Source organism: Cyprinodon variegatus, unplaced genomic scaffold (genome assembly GCF_000732505.1).
Source record: "Cyprinodon variegatus isolate N-32 unplaced genomic scaffold, C_variegatus-1.0 Scaffold172, whole genome shotgun sequence".
In the NCBI taxonomy this organism is placed as follows: domain Eukaryota; kingdom Metazoa; phylum Chordata; class Actinopteri; order Cyprinodontiformes; family Cyprinodontidae; genus Cyprinodon; species Cyprinodon variegatus.
Genome location: NW_015150625.1, coordinates 640,961 through 658,700, shown reverse-complemented (window position 1 = coordinate 658,700; position 17,740 = coordinate 640,961). Strand labels below are relative to the sequence as shown.

Here is a 17,740-nt window from a genome sequence, read left to right as displayed (position 1 = left end):
CTGGAACAGCAGCAGAGTGGAAACTCTGGATAATAGAAGCTCCAACTGAATATTTCCCCCAGAAGAAGCTGTGAGTCCGCACCCTGACCCGGGTTTTCCTGATAAAACTACTGACAACAGTCGGTTCTGCTGGTAAGTTTATGCTTTGTCGTTATGCTGGAAATAAGCAGCTGGGAAAAGTTTCTGTGGTGATTTTCTCCAGCGGGGAAAGTTGCCTCGTGCAGACTTTTGGACCGACTGGCTCCTAAAAGCTGGACTTTATTAATTTATTTATTTAATCTTGGTTTAATAGGAATGAAGTTTTTAATATTAAAGTCAAATGAACAAATATTTATATTGCTATCCCTTTTCTCAAATCTTAAACTCTACAATAGAATACTTGATAGTTTGATATGACATGTCCTTACGGGCTCCCGTAGTCTGATCTCCTGTCTGTAGCGTGCTAATACATTTATCCCTGATTGGCATCTAACAATAACTAGGTTAAGAGGATCAGTAGTTTATTGGTACATATTTAATCCTGCAGTCAGTCTCTCTGAGTTGTTCTCTGGAAGAGCAAACATGTAAAGATGTTTATTTTTAGATCAAAGCTGCTGGCTGGCATGTTTCCTCCTGCTGCACTCATGGTGCCCTAACAATGAAGATGGGGAGATTTTTTATGAAGCTTTCATTTGACAGCCCTGGTTTCCTGTTGGAGGAAAGAGGATCAGCAGGTGTGTCCTGCAGAGAGGTTGTCTCTAGGGAGATGACTGGCATGCAATCCTGATCCTCAAGCTTTATTTATTATTCTTCTGCAGTTTTCTTGTTTATTATTAAGTTTTAGTGAAGTATCCTCCAGTTCTGGACATGTGTATGGAGTGAATTTTGCTCCGTTATTGATGCAAGGAACACATTTTGTAAATGGGGAAAATAAAAGTTTAGTTAGCCTCAAACAAAACATAAATTTAGGGTAAATTTGCTGATTTCAGATCACATTTTCTTCACTGAAAGTCCAATGCAAAGACTTAAGGCCAATTCAGGCTTCTGACGCATACAGCGAAACTGGTTTCGCGACCAGACCCAAGTGACATTTGATTAGTGCGGTTGCAGAAGTCCAAATTATTTATTATTAGAAATTCTTTTTTTTTTTTATTATGTCCCTGTGCATGCACGGGTTCTCTCCGGGTACTCTGGCTTCCTCCCAAAGTCCAAAGTGTTAGGTTAATTGGCTTCTCTAAATTCTCCTTAGGTGTGTGTGAATGGTTGTTTGTCCAGTTTGTCTGTGTTGTCCTGCGATGTGCCTGTGACCTGTTCAGGGTGGACCCCGCCTCTTGCCCATTGACAGCTGGAAATAGACACCAGCATCCTTCGCGACTCCGCTTGGGATCAACGTGACGGAAAATGAATGAATGAATGAATGGATCGACATTGGGGATTATGTCCTGCAATTTTGTTAACGTATGAGGAAAGATCTGTTTTTTATTTTGTTTAATAAACTCAACTCTGGGGGTAAATAAAAACAACTCCTCACTGAAAAGAATTTAAAAGCTGCTTCACCTAAAGAAACCTTAAGTCGAGACCTGACCTGATCAAACCAGCAGGCTGCTTCATTTTCACAGATTTTATGATTGAGTTGCAGAAGCAAGAAACAAATAGCCAAAATACAGCTTCATTCATCCATCCAAGCAGAGTCTAATTTAAGTCCCTCACAATCATTAAATGACCAATCAGTGATGTTGATCGCTTCAATTCTTCATTTTATTGCCTACAGTCATCCTAAACCAGCAATGCATGAATATTTGATCAAAATAATTGATTTAATTTGATAGAAACATCAGTTTGATATAAACTGGGGCAGATTTTAAACCAGAACTCCTGAGCTTTGAGGTTTTGTTTGTATTAGCAATGCTAACATAGTTTCCAAATATGGACTTCCTCCAGATCAGCAGTACAGTAAGTCATTGTTTTACGAACCTCATTTCCATCTATCTTCATAATCACCATCTGCTTGACCTTTAGCATCAGGAGGGCTCTTCTCCCACTGAAGCTCTAGGAAACGACCCAAACACACGTGCCTGATCCCCTCCCACAACCACCAGCTGAAATCCCAAATAAATGAGGGGCTAATCCAGTTTCATTATCATCCCCCTTGTGTTGCTGACTGTGGCAGCCCATATGTCCCTGAGGTCATGCTGAACTCATTAAGTCCCTTTGTTTCATCTGCTGCTGCAATAGCTACATTTAGCTTCTATAAACAGTTTTCTACTTTAAGAGAAGATCGAGCGTCATGTGTCCGGATACAATGCTGTTTAAGAACGGTACCAACTCTAAAAAAAGTTTGTGATTTAACTTTATCGATTTGACATTGGCGATATTTACCTCTGCGTTTAACCCATCCCTTTGGGGGAACAGTGGGCTGCCATTGTGCGGCGCCCCAGGAGCAGTGTGGGGTTAAAGATTTTGCTCAGGAACCCAGAGTGGAGGCTGCTCTAACCCACTACACCAACACTTCCCGTTTGCTATTATATTAATTTATTAATTTCTATATTATTTGCATAACAAAAGAATATTACTTCAAGTAACCTTGAAATATTGTCAAATTTGGTTATCTAACATCTATTTGTTCACTTATTTACATTAGAATCTTTTGATTTTTATTTATTTTCTTTCTTCTTAATGATTATATGACTTCAATTTTTTTTTTATTCTCAGCGCATATGAATTATTTACATATTTGACATTTTAGCCCTCATGTTTTTACATGCTTTAATCGGATCGCTGACCAGGAAGTGGTAAAAACTTGACATTTGAATGCAGCAGACTTTAAAACTCTGAGCGTGTTCCTGATAGCACTAAGATTTGAATTAAATGTTTGCATGCAGATATTTTCCAGGAGCTCCTCTGTAACTGAGAACCACGATTGGCTGCAGGTTCGTTCTGTGATGGTGCTTGTTTCTGGTCCCTTATCGAAGTTTTACTAAATAAAGATGAAGGTTGAATCCTTCCTATGAAGGATCTATAGGGTGATATCCAGGCCTAGTTAGGAGGCAGCAGCTTATCTGAATTCCCCTTTATAATAAAGCGGGTAACGTGGCAACGCTGCAGCTATTTGTTTGAACATTTGAGTATCGGCAAAGTTTAACAGTGTTTACTTTGTTCGTTTTTTTTTTTTCCTGAAACTTGACCATAAAGGGGAAAAACTGGCCTTTGAGATCAACCTCCAGAGTTTCTTTTTAAAAACTTTTGAATTTGCAAAGTTTCCTTCCGGGACGACTTTGACGTCTCATTTTTGTGTTCCTGTTTATTTTCACACAAAAGGTTATTGACTCTGGTCTCCATGGACAGACTGGTCTGCTGAAGCAATGCCAGCGCAAAGATCAACACTGTTTGTTTAGAAGGCTGCTGCCGTGTCACAAATGGCTAACGTCTTCTGATGGGGGGGCGGAGGTGAAAGGTCAGCAGAAAGTGTTCAGAGAGGATCGCCTCAGGCCTCCAGCTCTATGAAACCAACCATGACCATTTACCCATAATGTAGGGAGGAACTCAAACCTCCAAACTTGGAGATTTTTCTTGTTTGTAATTGAACATAAACTATTGATGATCCAATGAACACCTGGCTTTATTAATGAAATTATTAAATCCTGTGAAAGTGCTGCCTTTCAGCATTCTATTCTATTTACTTGGAACCAGAAGTCCTGCAGCAATGGTCTCTGGGGAATCAAGCTTTCATGGTTGTTTAATTATGTAGAAAACCTTCTTTGAGGAACCTTTCTCTATCCTATTAAGCATTTGATCACAAAACTATTGACTGATTAATCAATTAGCGGCATAATTATTTGCAACCCTAATTGGAAATGAGTCCAAAAAAGCAGATATCGGCACCTGTCTAAAATTGATCAGCAAGCTGATTAAAACCACTCGGCTTCGGTTTGAAGTTTAAGTAATCTTTTGGTTAATAACAAATGGGTCTTTTTTTGTTGTAGACTATTGTTATCCATTTGAGTAAAATGACCTGATAGTCTTTTCTAACATTCCCCACTGGGTCTGATTCATGCTAGCCTTTATGAAAACCATCCCCTCTGGAAGGTGACCTAAATTTAAAGGGCAACGACACTCAATCTGTGAAACCTGCTGGTTTTATAATCCTGTTTCACAATAAGATGATGAGCTGATTTCACTCTGAGCGATGGAAGACCAGACAGGGGAAATCCACATGTACCGAGGCCTTAGTCGTCCAGGGTTCGAATCCGACCCGTGGTCTTTCTTCCTCTCTTATACCTCCTTTCTCTGATTGATTCCTTCTAAATAACCAGGATGTCAGCAGGTGCTGCTTTGAAGCTTAGGATGTTTTCTTGTGGTGGAAGTTCAGTTCTGTCATGAACATTGTCTGAGTAGCAGTTATCTGGTCTGGTAATCCGTGTCAAAGTGAAGTGACCCAAATCCGATTTGTTTCTGGGTTCTTATCATGGCTGTCTGAACAACACAGATCTGTTTTTTTTTTTTTTTCTCCTTTTTTTTCTCCAATGCGACCCAGGCCACTTGGCTATGTGGTCCAGAATCCTATACGAATCTGACCTGTGTCTGAACCGCCAGGTCGCATTCATCCTGAACGCCATTAATACCCGACACAGGTCACTATTCTAGGTCTTGCTATGGAGAAGCGGCAAGAAAAACAACAACCATGGCGGATGATGATGCAGAGGGCAGCATTTATGTTTAACAATCTTGAAAAGATTGTGTTTTTATGGTTGGGGAAAGACCACTAGATGCGCCCTGGCACTACCATCCATGTTTACTTCCGTAAACACAGAGCACGCCGGCCTGTGACGTCATTGCGTCCTCTACTGCGCATGCGAGACACTTGCCTTGAATAAATGCAGTTCACACAGGAGATCACATACAAGTCGCATATATTTGGAAATGTGAACGGCAACGCGAAAAAAATCGGGTTTCACAAAAAAAAACAAAAAAAAAAACGGAATCGAGCATCAAGGCCTGCAGTGTGAATGTAGCCTAAGAGGCTTGTAATTTTGGAACTGGTATATGGTTAATTGTGTAACAGAACCACAAAAACGGGGCCCTACCAGAACAAACTGGATTTATCTGGTAGAAAATGGCTAAAAAGCAGAAACTCTACATAAGTTAAGCTTTAAAACTGTAAAAAGAGTTTGCATTCTGATTTTTGTTTCATCCTGTACGTAAAATAAGATAATTTCAGTTAAATTTTATTAGTTATTACCGTATTAATGTGGGGGTTTGATTGTATCCTCAGTCTGAGTGTCGACTCTAAACTCAGTCATTTACAAGCTTTTCTCTTGGTTTGGTTCAAACCAACCATCTGTACTGAGCTTTTTCAGTTTCCTGTGTTTTTTAAAGCTGCTCCTGGGTTGTTACTGTTTTAATATGGCGGTGTGACGTAAAGCGAGCTGTGGATTAGCATTAAATCAAAATTGGATTGGCAGGTGGGCCCACTCAGTCAAGCCCTTAAGATGGGCTTTACTCTCGGTCTCCCACCCTTAAGGAGAGGCTGCTGCAGGAAGGATGGGGAGGTCTGCTCCGATGAATGTAATCCTCTAAAGGTTGTAGTATTGTGCTATTTAAAAACTTTAAGTAGAGCTGCTCAGACTGGGGTGTTGAATAACTACAAAGCCCAGATGAAGCGGAGGCATTCGGTTCTGTTCAGCTGAATGAGTTTCCTGGATGACACGGTGGAAGGGAGGAGGCCTGGCTCTAAATGAAACGCCGCTCCAATCGAGTAATTAAGTCCAGACACAAAGGGCTCAGCAGGAAGGAGTCTAATAGAGGAGGAGGTGCTATTCTCTGGGGACCAGTTCGGTCCAGTAGGACCCCTCTGGACCTTAATAAAGTGGAATGAGGCCTGGGGGGGTTGCTGCTCATTGACTGCCCTGGTTGTTAATGTGGCTCAGATGTTTGCTTTCTGTTTAAACTTAAAGTAGCAGAATAGTTTTTGCTGCTTTTGACTCAAACGCGCAGAAAATGTCTGGAATATGGAGGACCAGTAGAGTCTGTGTGGTGGGCAGAAAATAAACTTTTTAAACCATAGATTTAGGACTCCAGTTCAAAAAGCTTTTCAAAATTACCCATTTTAAAATAAATTGCTAAAGACTAATTGACTAATCCATTATGAAATAAAGCAAAATGTTTACTAAATTCAGATATAAAAATCACAAGTAATCTGATTAGTAATGCCTTTATTTATGAAACATTTAAAAAGGTCATTCCTTTAGGTTTTTTTTCCAATTTACATTTTGAACTCCTTTAATATTATTTTTTGTACTCAATTTAGTATATCTGTGACCAAACTACAGCTTATCAGGAGTGGTTAGGTTTAGAGGGGGTGTATATGTGCATTAAGACTGAATAGATTCATCAGATTATTCAATTATTGTCATCTTTAGATATAAATTAATTGTTAACTTGACTATAGAGACTCTCTAAAACCGAAAGAGAAACTCACTCAAAGCTGTTATACCAAAATATATAAACATTTTGTATGTAAGTCAAATGAAAACTATTAAAATGCTGTATTTAAACAGTCCTCAAAGGGCACAATTTTGGCTTAACTTTGTTTAAATGTGTAAAAATCCTCAATAATTTTTTACCATCCGATTATTAATTAAATAAAATAATTGATAGACTAATCAATTAGCGAAATAGTTGTTAGTTGCATCCCTAATGTGCATGTATAGTGAAAAAGATTTAACTTAAAATATTTGAGAAAAGTTGATGGGATTTAAAATGTTCAAATTGCACCATTTAATAATGGGTCCATAAACGCAATGTATAATAATTTTTTTATAGTTTAAATCAAAATGTGTTGTGTTAAGAAAAGATATTTTTTTACTTTGAATTTCTAAATCTGATTTAAAATAACTGCATTTCTTTTTCACTGTCCTCCATACTGGAACACATTTGATGATGAACAAAAAGATCCCTGAGGAATAAACAGATGCAGGCTGCAGTTTATTTTTACTCCTGTTTTTATGCCCTGGATTCAGACGATGCCATATAGCGGAAAATCAGGAGGACGTTCTCTTCCTGAACGTGTTCCAGTCGTTACGTAACGAGCTGCTTCTTCTGCGCTTCTGCACGAGCGCCTGCATGCATCAGCGGAGCGCCGCGGGCTCCCCGGGTGCGCCACGTGCCGTGTGTTTTGGTGACGGAGCGTCATGGACGTGCTCTTCTGTCTGGAATAGCCCCTGATCCTCTTAAATGATTATTGGCTGTGACTAGAGAGCGAGGCGAGGCGGCGTGTACGTGGAACACCTTCAGGATGTCTGAACTACAGCTGGGTTCAGGGTCTCCTTTAAGGGTCTGAGGTGCTGCTCTTTTATTTCCCAGGAAGCATGTTGCATTCATCCAAGGAGATAAGGGTATCTGGGAGATGTTTAACTCCCAAATACTGTGTGATTTCAGTTCACTCGGTCTGAAGGTGTCAGTTTTCCTCAAAGCTGCTCCAACCATGAACTGCAGGTTCTTCCACCTACCTTTAAACACGACTCAGGTTGTTTTTCTGCCTCATTTCCCCTCAATCCTTCTTTGTTTTCAGGAATGTGGTGCGATCTGATTTTTGGACTGGTTTGTCTTTTGTTCCGGCCCCCCACCAAATCATACCAAAGCGACAACATTCGCCTCTCAGGAGATGTAGGATTAGCTGCTGAATACTGCTTAATCATTTCAACAACAATAACTGGCTGTGTTGATCAAACCTTTCTATCCCTGTGGCCTTGACTGTTTGGAGACCTCTTTGACATGACCCTAATCTTTAGCCTCCCCCCTTCATGGGCTGGGCTGCTGAAAGGTTATAGCTTCCTGTTGGTAAAGAAACATGTTTGTAAAATGAGATGAGGGGAGGAGTGAGGAGTTTGCTTTACTTTTTCTGATGCTGTGAATCAGGATAGGAGCTGGAATGATATTCCTATACTCCAACTGCTCATTGCATTCAGCAGCAATGCTTTGAGATCACAGGAAATAATGCAGCATGCCTTGCAACTCCTTTTCTATCATTCCTTGATTTAATGTCATGCTTTTTTTTATATACCGTAACTTGATTTTTATTGAGCTTTTTAGAATACAAACAAAACTAATACAAAAAATCAGAAAAAATATATTTAATGTGCTTTAATTTTTTTTTATTAAGTTGTGCAACATCATTCCCACCCCCTCCCCCTTTTCTTGTAAATACAGAAAGAAGCAATATGGGCTCCAACAATCAGCTACACGTATGCACGGTTTTTATGACCAAAGCAAAGGGGCTGAATTTTCTTTTTATACTATGTTGCATCTATTTCTTTTTTCCTCTTTTGCTAATTAAACTCACTTGTTTTTATTATTAGACTGACCCAGAGATGTTGCTCTGATCCACTGGTTGGGCTGTAATTTCTTCACACCGGAAAGGAAAGGAAAAACAAACAAAAATGAGCATCAGTCGGTTCGCTTTGAGCTATTTGGGAATAACTTCACCCCTACATACAATGCTGGCTCTCCGTCTGCTGGCAGGGTGGTAGTGGAGGTGTTCGCCTGCCTGAAAGCTGTCACTGTGAATTGATGGCAGTCTGAAGAGCGCTGGCTTCTCTCATGTATATGTGCAAACGAGGCGGTAAATGTTTAAGAAAACGGTTTCCGCTGCGATTACGCTCATAAATCAGCCTGATTTCAGCGCGTTTTTTTTTGACATCTTTCAGTGTAACCGGCGGTAGTGCTGAAATGATCTGGATGGAGCCCAGATATCAGTTAAGAAAAAGCTTAGTTTGGGGGAGTGATGTGCGCTTGTGCTCTGAGAAGGTTGTAAGTACTCGCTTTGATCACCACAGCCTGCACTTTGGGTTCCTGAGCAAAATCCTCAAACCCACACGGCTCCCCGGGCGCCGCACAGTGGCAGCCCACTGCTCCCTGAGGGTTAAATGCACAGAGTTAATTTCTCCAATGTGAGCTCAATAAAGTTCAATAGCCTGAATAAAGTGTAGCCTAACAACCTGCTACACAGAAATCTGCTGGTAAATACCCCGACGTCTGATCAGTTATCCAAATTATCTGCAATGGCTCCTACATGATGCAGATTTTTTTTGTTTTTTGCTTCCATTTAGATGATGAAAATAACACATAATTGCTAATATTGACTGACATATTAGTGTATCAAGAAGAATGGTTGAAAAGATGAAAGTGTGACCCCTTTTTCCAGAAGTGCTGCAAACTCAAAAGATTTGTTGTTGTTTTTTTCTGACTGATGCTGAAATGTTTTTTTTGTTTTTTAATGTTTCATAGAGCTGAAGCAAAGTTTCTTCATTAGCCCCAGTTTGTAATCGGTTGTGGGGACAATCCTGTCAGATGACCGATGGAGAATTTGTGTGGTAGGCGGCTTCAGCTGCATAATGAAAGAGTTTTGTTTCTGCCTCCTCTTGGCTTCGGTTCTTCTTTCCTCCTCTGTTTTTGACCTTATGTTGAGGGGGGGGTCATGCTCCAGATGCACACATCTGGAGTTTGGACCTTTTTTCTGTCAAACACGTCTTTGTGGAGTCTTTAGAAATCTAAAGGTCGTCCCGCCGCTGTTTTGTTCCACCGCCTCGCTCCTCTGCTTCTGATCGGGGAGGTTCTGGTCCGGTTTGAAGAGGAGACTGTATGGAGGGAAGAAAAACAATAGATGCTTTGTGAGAGGGTCCCGCTGTGACAGGATTGTTAGGGAGGGGGGGGGCTTAGTGAAGCGTAGCCACTTCATTAGTCAGGGTTCCCCTCCCCGCCTCGTCATCCTGCCCTGGCTTTCCCTCAGAGCGGAGAGCGCTCAGTTCGCTCACCATGAGCTGCTAGGAGGCGGACTCTGACGCTTTAATTTAAAGGTAAGTCCTGCTTTCAGGTTGGTTTTGTTTTTATTGTGGTTCTAACGTCGATCCATCAATCTGCTTTGATCAAAACAACCTCATGTTGTTGCTTCATGTCATGAAGCGGGGAGGAAGTTTCTGCTGGTTGCCTCAGCCGGTGGATCTACGTCCCCCTGATTGCTTCCCTTCCCCCTGGAGGACCCTCCCACCCAGGAATGATGGAGGGTCCGGGTAGCGCTGGTGTGGGAAACCAGCTTTATTGCTTCCTTTTTCTAATAAAGGGTCAGTAAGGTTGATGGATGGAAGTCTGAATGCGTCTACAGATCAGAACTAGTCTGGGATCCGTTTAAACTAACATACTGCTTCGGCTTTGAATGAAGAGTTTAGTTTTTACATTTATAATAAACACATTTTAGACACATCAGGTTTTATCAGCTCCTCATAAATCATTGTTCCTCCTCTTGCTGTCATTTCTAACCTTTGGTTTGAACCAGAATCTCTTGGTTTTGTTCTGAAGGCTTGTTTTCATCTCCACAGAATGAAGTGAACTTCTGCTGAATGCATTCATGGCTGTCCAGACTGGCATCCCGGTAAGAAGATCTTCCCTGCTAATATTGAAATAAAAGTCAATTTTTCTGAAAAAGGAAACTATTTTCCCTTCATTTTTGCCAGATATTTGATAGAATGAGATTATTTGCATTTTTAAAATGAAGAAAAACTAAACTGCTCATTCATTTAAGGGTGAATTTTTAGAAACTTTTTAAGCAGTTTTCCATAAAAATTTCTTCGGATTGCTTTTTTAAATCCATTAAAATCGCTGCCAATTCCTCTGAGCCTTTGGTATCCGTCCGCTGTGTCCCAGCATGCCATGCTGCTGCTCCTCTGCATGTCTGACGTTCCTCCGCTCAGTTTTCTCCTCACATCTTCTAGGAGTGGCCCCAGAATGCTCCTCACTCTTTCCTCTCCCCCCCCTCCCAATGATGAAGCCCCAAAACAACAAACGGATCGTGTTACAGATTTGTCGCTCGGCGACGCCTCCTCCACAGAGGAGCGGTTCCCTCTCATCTGGTTCGGCAACCAGAACTCTTCCAGACGCGTGGGATCGTGGGAATGTCAGATATGTGCTGCTTTGCTGTTTGCAGAACATGTGGCAGGAAAAAGCGTCCAGATTGATGCTGATGTGTTGATGGGGACATGAGGGCGCTGCTGCTGCAGCAGATGGCTCCTGAAGATCACGTTACCCAGAAACGGCTCGGCGTTTATCAATTGGCATATTCTTTAAAGCCAGGTGGAGAAACGTTGAGTTATCCCTGATGGTAAGAGTTTGGAAAGTAGCTGAATCTGTTTCTGTGGCACATCGGAGCGTTAAGCGGCCATCCTGGAGCGACGCCGCAGCTCCTATTAAACTCAGAACAGAGTCAAACCGATTTTGTCTGGAGCTGGATTCTCATCTTCTTGTTGTTTCCAGACATTTTAAACCCTTAAATAACCTTAAAGTACCACTGATGGAGTTCAATCGCCCTGAGAAATTTCTGATGTTCTTAACTTGAGCCTCTTAAGATTTAATTCTGGGTAAAAGGTTGAATTGATCCAGGATCTGCATTCCTGCACCCGGCTTACCAGAACCTGGCTCTGTTCTGACGTCATTAGGCTGTTTTTGTTTTCTCTCATCGTTGCGTCATATTTCAGATCCTCCTCACCCCTCGAACTAAATGGTGAAACACAAGCGTGCATCGTCATCTGGTCCAGATGTTCACATTAAGGCTGCAGAGAAATTAGAATAGAAATGTCATTTTGTATATTTCTTAATTTTGGTCAATATGATTTAGATATAGATGCTATAGTTGGATTATTGACTGCATACATCACCATGTGAGTAAAGTCTTAGTTTTAAATTAAATGGATCGAATGCACAGTGATGTAAACCATCAGTAGCTGCTGTGCTGCTTTCTGCCGTGAGGTGATAGATCGCTGTAATGATGTCAATAATGACATAACTGGATCAAAACGCTGGACCAGCATCATTGATCTGATATCCAGCTGATTAGTCAATATCTGAACCCATATCAGATCGCTGCATCTAGTATATAAAAGCTTCATTGCTGCCAACTTATGACGGTTATTAAAAAGTTACATTTTAGAAATATTTCCTTTAAAGAAAAAAAAATGCATAAAACACAGAACCACATTGACAAAAGCTGTATTCAGTCTGTAATGCACACAGTGCTGGAAATGTGTTTTTAAAAAAGTCTAAATATAAATATAATTTATCTGCAGGTTAATTGCGCATTATCCGATCTGAAGGCTTTCATGCAAACATTGCGGCTCCCTTTATTAGTCATGTTTTCTTTGATTTCTTATTATCATTTCATTTGCATTATGATTGCAGTTTAACGAAAATAAGTTTTTGGCCAAATTGCAATTAACTGAAGTAGGACTCAAATTTTTCTTTTTTTATTCCGGCCCTGGTAATGCGCTAAAAGCCTTCACACAGTAATAAGCATCTTTTGACACAAACGCTGGGTTTGAATTCAGCGGCTACGTCTGGACGGGTCAGTTGTATTCTACGTAGCCTCGGATATCCCATGATTCATTGCGAGTCCAAGCAAGCCGGCTGCTCTGTGGTCAGAGGAAAAAGGCGCCAAACGGTGGTGAATATTGGAGGTGCAGTTTAATATAATACAAGTTTGTGAATAGTTCTGTTTGAAATTAATAAAAATGGTTGTTTTAAGTGGTTTTTGAGTCAGATATGTGGTGGTAATGTTTTGTTTATTGAAAGGTTTTATCTGTCCATTGCAAATGGGATTGGCTGACATTTAAGCACAGAATCCAATATCTCTGCAGTGTGAGGGCTAGAACAGTGATATTTGCAACAACGGCACTGCTGCTGAAGCTCCTCAAATGTGACAGACGGAGAAGGCTGGACCTGTTTGAATCCATAGCAAACCTCTTCCAGTCTCCTTATTTTCACGGACCTCCAAGGACCCGGTCCAGATAGACATTAACCTTCTGCAAACAAGTCTGGACATGCTTGTGCTTTGTGCAGAGGAAAATCAAAATAAAATCTTAATTTTGATTTTTGGCAAAATCATTTAGCCACATTTGTTAATAATTGTTTAAAATTAAACGTATGACCATTTGGATGTTAGTGATGACAAATGTTAGACAATTATAAGAAACGACTGTTTGGAAGTGCAAATCCGAACTGGCAGAATAACCCAATTTAACTTGGTGGCTCAAGTGCCAAGTCACCCATCCTGCAAACAGGAAGCCTGGGTTCGTACCCCAGTTTGGGGGAATGAGCTTAGGCAAGACCCTTCATGCTAATCCCTGCTTTGGGGAGTTCAAGCCCCACTCCCACTGACCTCCACTCTGGCTCCCTGAGCAAAGAACCTTAACCGCCGCACAATGACTGCTCCCCAAGGAAATGAGTTTAATGCACAGAGTTGATTTCGTTGCTCTGTACTTGTTACAGTGTAATAACAATGCTTTTTTTTTCATTATTGTATTGACAATTTAAAAAAATCGCTGGAAAAGAAACAACTCTGCTTGAGGTTTTTTTCTGTTTAAGGATTTTTCCTCTCCACTGTCACTGCATGTATGTTCAGTATGAGTGATTAGGTCGAGTCAATGATTCTATTCAATCAGATGTTTTTTTTCTTATGCTGTATGATCTGGTTTAATTGTCTGGTTTTTAATCTGGTTTAATTTATGGAATTTAAATTAAAAGACATTGAGTTATAATCCAATGGGGGCGGTTATGACTGTTTACAACCAGAATGCATTTAACTGCTTGACGGGATTAATTTATTCTGAGTGAGATGACCAGAGTTTGCATAAGGACCATGAGTTGCTCCACGCTCTGTTCAGCAGATTTTGGTGACACATTTTTAGTTAATATGGCCGTTTTATGCCAATTATGTCCAAATAAACGATGCAATTAAAGTTTTTTTTTTTTTTTTGTGATTTGAACGCATTTCAAGTCGATCTTAAATGTTGCGTTGTAAATAGGGCTGCAACTAACAGATAATTTTGATAATCGATGAATTGTCGATTATTTTTTTAGATCAATAATCAGACAGAAAAAGGCTCCTTTAGCTGTTTTTAAAGAATTAAACCAGGTGAAACTAAAACTTTCCCAATGGAGGATTCCTTGGAGAAGCAGCTCATACTAGGGAGTGGTTGGACTAATGTCAGAAAAATTGGGATTATTTTATTAGTCTACATTTTATTTCTTAGGTTTCTTCCTCTTCCATCTGGATTTATTGGCCAACATCTTGACTTATGCTGCAACAGATTGAGTAATTTTCCTAATGTTGGGACAAACTGCTCATATTGCTCTGAGGCTTTAGTCATTCAGGACGTTTTCCACTCCCAGTCCAGCGAGCAGCGCTGCCTCCAAGCCTCTGCAGAGGTTCTGTTAGTGTTGAACAGTCGGTCTGTTTCTCTGACCCTGAAGGTTTCCTGTTTGCTGGCCCGTGAGAACGCCGTGAATCCGGCGCCTTGTTTGCAGGCACAACAAGCCTTTGAGCTCCGTGTCCCATTAGAGCCTGATCGCATGTGACGGACACCGAGATTAAAGGCTGAGCGGCAGGAAGAGGAGGTGGTTATGTAACGTCTGGAGGAGATGTTGGACTGGACATCATCTGGTTCCCTCCTCCCCAGATTGAAAACTGGAAAATCAGCCAGAGCTGGGGAATGTGGATTTTCCCCTCTGGTGTCCTGGGGGGGGAAAGCTGCTCTTTCCATTTTGTTCAGGGCAATAAAAACATGTCAGATTTGGTGAGGGATCAGTTAAAGAAGCAGATGGATACGATCAGACATGTTGGTGAAACACAGCAGCGCTGGATGGTTTCCTTCAGATCAGAAGCACAAATAACAAGATGATAAATGTGGTTAGTCCGTTGATGCTGCTGTCATTTTGTACATCTCTGATGTTGCTGCCATTTTCTAATATCCATTACAGGAAAAAATGTCCATAGCTGCATATTGGTTATCATATTTATAGTTCCCACACTGCAGATATATTAGAATATGTAGGCCAGACCAATTTACACAGTAACAGATAAAAACCTTTAGATAAATCAAACATTACTGCCACATATCTGCCTCATTAACCATTAAAACAACTATTTTCACTCATTTCAGACTGAACTATTCACAGACTTGTATTAAATTAAACTGAACTTCCAATTTTCACCACTGTTTGGCGACATGTAACCTTTCCTTTGATCACGGAGCAGCAGGCTTGCTTGGTCTCGCAATGAATCCAAGGATAGATGGGATACGCCGAACCCATCCTGCAAACCGGGGAAAAAGGAGGCATTTTAAGGCCGCATAACAAGAAGTCTTGGAATCCAACCAGACCTCGGCGTCGCGCTATGACATAATCGGCCTTCGAATCTGGCCTTCGGAGGACGCAGCCCATAAATTTGAGCAGAGCCCTCGTATCAAGTAGAAGTGAAGCAAACCCGATCCGTAAAACGCAATTTAAAATGAACGCAAATCTTAAAACTCAATCAAAAGAGACATTTCCGGGGGGGCGGGGGGGTTGAATAAAACTTCCAAAGATTAAACAGTAAAAAAAAAAATGTTTTAAAGAATAGAATTTTAAATTGCAAAACAAGTTATAGGGATAAAATAAAAAGCGTAACTTTATTTTTTTGGCTTCGTTTTTTTTTTTTTTTTTTTTTTTAGTTTAATAGTTGTGAATATAAAGAGTTCATTTGCAAAAAAAAACAGATAAATGCCATTTTTGAAAAAAAATGAGATGTATAAAATGTTTTTTTTTTCCTTTTTCCCGCAATTTACAAAATGTTTATTTGCAACAAGACTGGAAAGGATTTCACTCCATAATAAAGATGGGTGTGATAAATGGAGGGAGCAGCAGCTTCTGGGTCAGGTTGTTATGCTGGTGTGTGGATAGAGGACAGACTGCTACATCCTCTGTGTTTTCCAAAGAGGTTGTCCCTTCATGTGACATTATGCGTGAAAAAGTCAACTATAGCTTCTCTGTTACTTGGAGGAATGAAGCCGTTTCATTTTACTGACTCTGATAACATCAAAACAACCTAAAGACGGCGTTCTGTAGTTGAGCATTAAAATGTTCCGGTTGTTCTCTATTCTAGGTTTGGTTCGGTAAGAAGTTCGCCTCCCCCCCGCAGAGTCCTCGCAGCCCCTTACTGCAGCGGCACGGCCCCGGCCTGGCTGACGTCTACCAGTATAACCAGTGGCTGGCGGTTCGCCATGAGGCCACCCTGGTGCCCATGCAGGAGGACCTGGCCATCTGGCTCAGCGGCCTGATGGGTGGGTAAAGTTCTCCCTCTCTCTTTCTCTCTCTCAGGATATTGTTTAACTTGTCTGACTTGTTTTTAATCGAACGCAGTTTGATGGAATTGGTTTTTAAACGGCAGCCGTGTGCGTTTGTGGCATGCCCACAGTTTTCCCCTGCAGGCCAGGAAAACACAGATGAACTATTGACACGGCTGCTCTGTGTAACTGGATTTGGATGCTCCAATTTCCAAGCTTCTCTTAGGAAACCACAGAGCAGAATCCCTCATCGGTGCCATTATACGGGCCTCCATTGTTCCCCCACCCCGTCTCACAATGGAGCAGTGAGGAAACCGAAGCTGACTGGAAACTGACTCCATTGTTTGCTGAATCGGGGATTCAGGACGTGACATTTATCTGCTGTCAGTGAGAATGTGTGCAGGTACAGAGCTGCTGCAGCCGAGGACATTCTGACCTGCATTTCAGCTCTTTAGACCTTTTTAAAGTATCCTGATTTGGGCCAGAAGCTGCATAGAGGTGATGGTCGCCAACTTCAGGCCATCTCCAAGTGTGGCGTTATTGTTTGCCTCTGATTTAAGAACATCTGTGACCTTTCTAAAGTCTCTAAGGCTTTGATTTACATCAGAGGGACCGTGGGAGCGCTTTAAGCCCCTGAGGAGGAAAAAGGTGTTTGATGTCATCTCTTCTTGCAGAGAAAAGAAAAATGTTCTTCCGCTAACAATCATTTGTTTTGTTGTTTTTATTTTCCAGGAAAGGAGGTGAGAGCCGAGTTTTTCATGGAGGACCTGGACAACGGCGTGAAGCTTTGCCAGCTCATCGGCGTCCTGCAGACCAAGGTGGCCCAGAGCTGCCCCTCGGCGCTCAGCAAGGTGGCTAGTCTGCATTTTGTCGGATCACAAGGTTTCCCATGATGCTCACTGTGGATTTTCCTTTTCCCATCCAGCTCTTTCCAGTCAGAAAGATTTCTTGCAAGTGTAACGCCTCTCCAGGGTCCTTCTTCGCTCGGGACAACACAGCCAACTTCCTCGCCTGGTGTCGACACATCGGCGTGGACGAGACCTACCTGTTTGAGTCAGACGGCCTCGGTAAATACTTAACATGAATCATGTATTTTAAACGTCATAAATTTGGGTTTTCCTCTTCCTCATTCTTTAATTCTTATTTTGGTGAATTCCAGTGAAGCTTTTTGGGATCCATAATGGTTGTTTTAGGAGAACACACTGGCAAAGTTTCATCTGTAGCTTTTCCTGGATGAAATCATTTAAAATTAAAATCATTTCTTAGTTTTTTTTCCTTCTTGAGTTTGGTGTCAATTATGCAATGAACATGTTTCTAAATTGAACTTTGGAACAAATGCTATATAAAAATAAAACTATAAAAACTTCATAATCATAAGATGCCGAGTAACTTCGAAAAGAGGAAAAAAATCTTGGAAAGCAGCTTTTTTTTATATATATTATATTTCCGTATTTTCACGACCATAAGGCGCACCGTACTAAAAGGTGCAGTCTCAGTTATGTGTGCCATTTCTGTATTTAACACACACATAAGGCGCACCGGACTATAGGGCGCAGGTTTTATATACCGGTACATGTCCTCTACTACGTTTAAATATACTGAATATTTAAAAATAG

At 41.0% G+C, this 17,740-nt stretch overlaps 1 protein-coding gene across 4 annotated transcripts in view; it reads left to right on the top strand.

Moving 5' to 3' along the window:
* Window positions 1-17,740, top strand: part of LOC107087088 (GAS2-like protein 3) — a 26,186-nt gene continuing 8,446 nt past the window's right edge. The window contains exons 1-6 of one of the 4 annotated variants that reach the window (XM_015378456.1): window positions 9,745-9,833; window positions 10,353-10,405; window positions 10,958-11,131; window positions 15,944-16,121; window positions 16,857-16,975; window positions 17,050-17,191. In XM_015378456.1, the coding sequence (XP_015233942.1) occupies window positions 11,129-11,131; window positions 15,944-16,121; window positions 16,857-16,975; window positions 17,050-17,191 (442 nt within the window). In that variant the 5' untranslated portion in view covers window positions 9,745-9,833; window positions 10,353-10,405; window positions 10,958-11,128. Of the gene's footprint in view, window positions 133-8,890; window positions 9,351-9,730; window positions 9,834-10,352; window positions 10,406-10,957; window positions 11,132-15,943; window positions 16,122-16,856; window positions 16,976-17,049; window positions 17,192-17,740 lie in introns of those variants that run through there. The other 3 variants (XM_015378454.1, XM_015378455.1, XM_015378453.1) reach the window with 3 other exon arrangements.